This window comes from Dipodomys ordii, unplaced genomic scaffold, assembly GCF_000151885.1.
Source record: "Dipodomys ordii isolate 6190 unplaced genomic scaffold, Dord_2.0 Scaffold65, whole genome shotgun sequence".
Lineage (NCBI taxonomy): Eukaryota > Metazoa > Chordata > Mammalia > Rodentia > Heteromyidae > Dipodomys > Dipodomys ordii.
Window position 1 is genome coordinate 659,613 of NW_012267281.1, and position 6,000 is coordinate 665,612.

The 6,000-nt window shown below is 45.8% G+C and overlaps 1 protein-coding gene across 1 annotated transcript in view; it reads left to right on the plus strand.

Moving 5' to 3' along the window:
• Window positions 1-5,777, plus strand: part of Fam155a (family with sequence similarity 155, member A) — a 443,225-nt gene extending 437,448 nt beyond the window's left edge. Inside the window, exon 3 of the mRNA XM_013022990.1 lies at window positions 5,488-5,777. Coding sequence (XP_012878444.1) covers window positions 5,488-5,777 — 290 coding nt within the window. The remainder of the gene's footprint in view (window positions 1-5,487) is intronic.
• The last annotated feature ends 223 nt before the right edge of the window (window positions 5,778-6,000 follow it).

Consider the following 6,000-nt stretch of genomic DNA (forward strand, 5'->3'; position numbering starts at 1 on the left):
TGAAGGGATGCAGAGGCAACAACCAAACCTCTTGGGAAGGAGGAAGAGGACAGGGGATGCATGCAACCAACCAACTGCTGGGGCCTGGGAGAGGTGAGGCTCACGCAGCTGAGGGGAATGTCTGCCAGGCTTCCACCCTGGGCTCCACTGACCCCTGACCTGGCTCTTGGGACAGGCGGGAGACCAGTGTGGACCTGAGGAAGAAGCCACCAGCCCCTGGGCATCTCCCTCCTGACTCAGCTCCAAAGGAAGCTGGTAGAGTAAGTCTTTCAGGGAAAGAGCTGGTTTTCAGATAGAAGAGAGGCTGTGAAGAAGCAAGCCCTGTAGAGCAGGCCTGGTAGGCTGGCCAGGGCCAGGGGGGCTTGTGAGGAGGTGCACCATGCCGTGGCAGCTCTCCTAATCACCTCCTCTCACCCTGCCCTCCCCCAAACAGGGCAGCTTGGCACCTGCCCTCTGGGACAGATGCTGCATGGAATCATTGGGGAAGCTGGATTCACCTAAAGGCAGAATTTAAAAAGTTTCCTCATCTGTATGCCTCATAAAGGCTCTACAACACATCTTCTTGTCAAGCATCCTACTTACATGTCTCATTTCAGTGATTTTTAATAAGGGACAACATGAAAAACAGAGAGACAAGCAGAAAAGGAGAACAATATAAATGAAAGAGAGGAAAGAATGTTAGTTCAAGGAGTGAAACACAGTAAATGATAACATTTCAAGGATCCTCAGAATAAATGCATGCATACTGCATAAATATATTCATATATTATGCCTATACAAATGTAGAATATACAAATATATACATATGTAACTGAGGAATTGTGTATCTACTTATCCCTGTGCGATACTTGTCTAGTAACTGGGAAAGGAGAACAGTAATATTTCAAAAGCAACTTCAAGATCACAAGAAAGAGTCCCTCAGCAAGATTATTACATATCAAAGAATGCTAAGCTTTCCAGAAAACCGAGGAATATAGATAAGTGACATAAAGTGGGTAAGATCCAAAAATTAAAGGACAGATTCTGGGGTCTAGCCATGAAGCATGGAAGTAATGTCTGAATGGACTTGGAGGATGACAACTCATAAACCAGACTTCCATACCCAGACACACAATCAAATAGATATGATGTAGAATAAACGCATTGCTCACCATGCCCCATCTTGTCAGTGTCCCCATTGAGCGTTTGCCATTGAAGACACGGGAGACTGCAGACCAGCATGAGCAGGAATGGAGCACAGAGCACAGGAATAGGCAAAGTGTGGGAAAGAAGCAGCTCAAGCTCAGGATGAACCATCTTGTGGCTCCAGTTAGAAAAGGCTCCCATCAAAAGAGAGTCCCCGGAGTCCCTCAGTGGGAATGCAAATTAGTGCAACCATTATGGAACACAGTAGGGAAGTTCTTCAACATATGAGAAATAGGACCTTCATAGCAACCAACAGCCCCACGGCTGGTCCAAAGGAAATGAGATCAGTATGTCGAAGAGACAGCCGCACCCCAGCGTTCATTGCAGCACTGCCTCAAGAGCCAAGATGTAGAATACTATTCCAAAACAGTGACAAAAGAATGAAGCTGTCTCATCCCAACAACACGGATGGGCCTGCACATCTGTTTATTAAGGGTAACCAACCAGGCCTAAAAAAACAAATTCTACACGTTCTTACCTATACGAGGAATTAGACAAGGAAAGAAGTTGTTCTCCTCAAAATTAAGAATTCAATGGCTCTTATGGAAGTCTGGGGAGATTAGCCAGGAGAGAAGATGGGAAAGAGGTTGAACAGTAGTAGCAAGTTCCAATGGGAGAAAAAGAAGTTCTGAAGAAAAGAGACATGTCTGTGATGCCAGATACTTGGGAGGAGAGAATGGTAGAACACCCGGGCATGGCTAGCAAGAGCCTCTATCCAACACGAAATAAAACCCAAAGAGCTGGCCATAGCTCACGTGGTAGAGTGTTTCCCTGGTAAGTACTGTTGTGGGTTAGGCCACCAGGAGAGACACAGTACAGCTGATAGAAAGTCTTTATTACTGGCTGGGACTAAATGTAGTCCTGAGTCCCCTGTTATGGCTGCTTTGAAGCAAAAATTTACATCCTTGCAAAGGATGTAAAGAGCTGTTACAGCTCTTTCCTGCAGGTGCAAGCCAAACGTGAAGTTACAGAAGCCAGACGAGGCTATAAACATTGAATGGGAGCAGCATGACCTGTTCCTATAATTTGTCTCTATGACCTTGGAACATATATGGTACACTGGCTGCATATATCTTTAAATATCAAATCATAAGGAACTAGACCCACAGGTGGGGGTGCAGTCCATTCTTTAAAATGGAGTGATCAAAGCGAATGGAGTTACAGAAGCCAAGAGTAAACTCTAAGACTGTGAGGTTTAATAAGGCCTATCCCAGTCCAAGGCCCTGGGTTCAATCTAGACAAAGGACTTGAATATTTTCACTGAAAGGAAATGTTAAGCTTGGGAAGATATGCATGTTTAAACTGACTGAAATGTGATAGAAGAGATCCATGTTTGGGAACATCACATGATGCACCGCAAAGAGGTAACGCTGTTATGTGTCTGTGTAACCTGTAGATTCGAATCTAACTGAAAAAGAATCCTAGGAAGGTGCTTGTGAGCTGCTTCCAGGGTTGGGGGTGGGGTTAGCTCACCTTAGGTACAGAAGCCATCAGTGTGGACGGGCAGGTGCCGGTCCCACAGGGCCTGCCATGGGGAGGGGAGCTGGCAGGTACCATACCTGGCACAGATGAAGCCACACGATCGAGGGTGAATTAGTGAGCAGGTGGAACTGAGCCTTCGGGGTGAGCACAGGGTGTAGAGGGAGAAACTGCAGTGACTGAACATCTGTACTCTGCTGGTGGTGTCCCATCCCAGAGCGTGAACAGCTGATCACACTGTGTCAGGGGACGGAGATGGCTCCGAGGGGAGTGAATTTACTGGAAGAGAAGGGGAGGATGAAGGTTTTCCCTCCAAATTTTCTGAGGAGAAATCCTACAGGTGGTGCTTAAAAAAATAAATAAAAGCAAGAAAAATATGAAATATACTTTCAAAACCAGTGCTAAAAGAGGTGCGATTATTTACACCAGGGAAGTATTTGAGATGAAGCGTATAGAAGAGATGATTTTTTATTGTTTTGCTAAACAGCCTCTGGAGTGATTTGAGCATTAGCATGTGTGCATATATCACACTGAACAAAAACTGTCATCAGAATGTGCACAGGGCTCAGGCACTAATGGCTCACACTCGGAAAGTTGAGATCTGAGGATTGAGGTTCAAAACCAGCCTGGCAGGAAAGTCCATGACAGTCTTATCTCCAATTAAGCACCAAAAAAGGCTGGAAGTAGAGCTGTGGATCAAGTGGTAGAGAGCCAACCTTGAGCAAAACAGCTCAGTGCCCAGGTCTTAATCTCAAGCCCCATAACCAGTACATTAAAACAAATGAAGAGGGCAAAAAAGAAAGATTATGAGTTGTGCCAGTCAAAAGGAAGTTTTCTTTTATTGGCCTGTATTAAATGCATCATTCTTTCTGGAAAACACTTTAGTTGTAAATTATCATGTCAACTTTGGAACAACTTTTGAGGAGTGTCTTGCTTACATGACATTGTTAGATTCTGGCTCACATTCTACTATGTTGTTCTAAATGGCCTGTGGATTCTTGTTTTTATAGTTGCCATATAAGCTTCTTAAGTTGCAGAATATAGCATTGGGTAACACCCATTTCAATAAATAGCCTCCCAATGAGGTGTCTTATGTGAGAAAAGAAAATATCATACAATAAAAAAAATGTCGGAGCTGCAGACCTCATTAATTCAGTTTTTTTTTCCATATTCTTCCTAGGCGAAGGTGAAGTTTACCTTTGAATGCCTAAGAAGAAATGAATATTGTAAGCATCATTATAAAGATATCGTGGCTATTTCTTTAACAGAAACTGAAGACCGAAGCATATATTATTTTTAAAAGATTCTTTTTGTTTAAGCAAATCTCTGTACTTAGTTTCTTCATGTCATCAGTGCTTATTAAATCCCTCCTTTGTTTTATGTGTTCTGCCGCATGTGGAGAATCCAGTGCTGCTAATGTGTAGCGTGTGGTTTTAAGATAGCTGCTGGACAACGCAGCAGCCATGGAAATGGGCAACTGTGGTCAAAAGGAAATGGGATGACATTCAGCAGGAGCCTTTGTGCAGGCTTCGCTTAGGAATTTCCATTTGAGCCACCTCTAGGAGCACAGTGAGCAGAAGCACTCCACCATGGGAGAAATCCCCGGAAGAAAAAGCAGTCTGGTTAGGGGTGCAGACGGGGGTTCCCTGGGAAAGGGGCAGTGGCCCTGGGTTGCAGGGAGGCTAAATAGTGAGTCTGGATATCAAGAAAAGCTTTCTAGATTTCATGACGTGGGTGTGGCTGCGAAATGCCACTATCATTATTCACAATCGCCTGGCATTTTCGAGTCATTCAGTCATTACAAGTCTACTGTGGAAAGTTTTCAGATAGGAAAATCATGTGAAAAAGTCTCTAACACCCATGTGAGACACAGTTTAGCAGGCTGAAAATTCAAGGGCCCCATGGCTTACATAGCCATGCAGAAGTCTTGTATAAAACACAGCAAGGCGCATACCTAATGGGGAAGATCGCTTTAAGCTTTTCATCACTTTGGAAGTGTCAGTGCATGCATTTATCAAGTGGGAACACTTCATAGGAACAATCAGAGGAAGAAGAGGGAAAGGAGAGAATGAGAGATTTATCAAGGAGCTTAGGAAAGAAGAGACAACAAACAAAGGAGAGAGAGAACCACTAAAAGGCCAAGTCTCAGATCCATTGGAAGGAAGGGGACATGAAGAGCCAGAAGATGTCTGACTCCAGCAGGTCAGAAACCAGTTAGGAGAGGCTGAAATCCAGGAGGCAACCAACAGCATGGTGAACAAAAGAAGAAAGGAAGGATGTAGGAAATACAACAAATGCTTGACCCCCCTATACACCTACAGGTAGCCAGGCCCTTTCACAAGGCCCAGGGAGGATCAGGAGGGGAAAAGAAGCAGCAAATATGACCCCTGGAACTATGAGATTGTGATGGACCAGCACAAAGCCCACTTGTGTGCATGCAAGGCATTGCATTATTTGATCCCATTCCTGTGAAAAGAAAAAAGAGTGGCGGAAGGCACCTGGTGTCTGGTCTCCTCTGGTGTCTGAAGCGGATCCAGAAACTACTTGATTCCAAAATCAAAGCAATGAGAGGTTTCCTTGTGTCTTCGCAACAGCCCAGCACCTTGTTGGCCAGGCTGACAGGAGTATGAGTGAGCACAACAAGCACACTGTTCTGTGGACTGTTGTCTGCTGTGCTGACCTCCCTAGACTAAAATAATAATATTAATAATAATAATAAGTGTTTAAGAGCTATGGTGGCTGAGGTTGCTCCCCTAGGAGCTTCTCGGGGTGTCTGTCTCTCCCTACCCCTATTTCTCACCCTCTGCTCTCTTCCTCCTGCAGGGCTCTATGAACCCTTCTTCACCAATGCTGAACCCGAATGCTGTGACGTCAGGAGAGAGGAGCAGCCCAGCCACCCGCGCAGAGCGGCCGCAGGCCGGAGAGACTCGTGTCACAGGACCTCGCTCACGGTGTCCTCGGCCACGAGACTGTGCCATGGCAGACTCAGACTGTACGTCCTGGTCCTCATCCTGCTGCACTCCGTGCTCACCGCCTCTGTGGCACTCAACACCACAGGCCTCGGCATGGGAGGTCTACCCACACTGGAAGAAAACCCGGCCAACGAGGACTGACCGGGACCTGGCCAGGGACCTGCCCTGGACCTGCCTCTCCACGCTTACAGCTGGCCCACCAGGAAAACGCACCTGCTGTCCAACTGAACAGAAACCGGGTGCTTTTACCGTCTCATCACTTCTTGCAAGGCCTCTAGGGTACCATTACAAAGATCCACAAGATCCCACACAAGGACACAATCGCAGCTTTTTCATGGACTACAAAAGGCTCTGAAGTGACTCT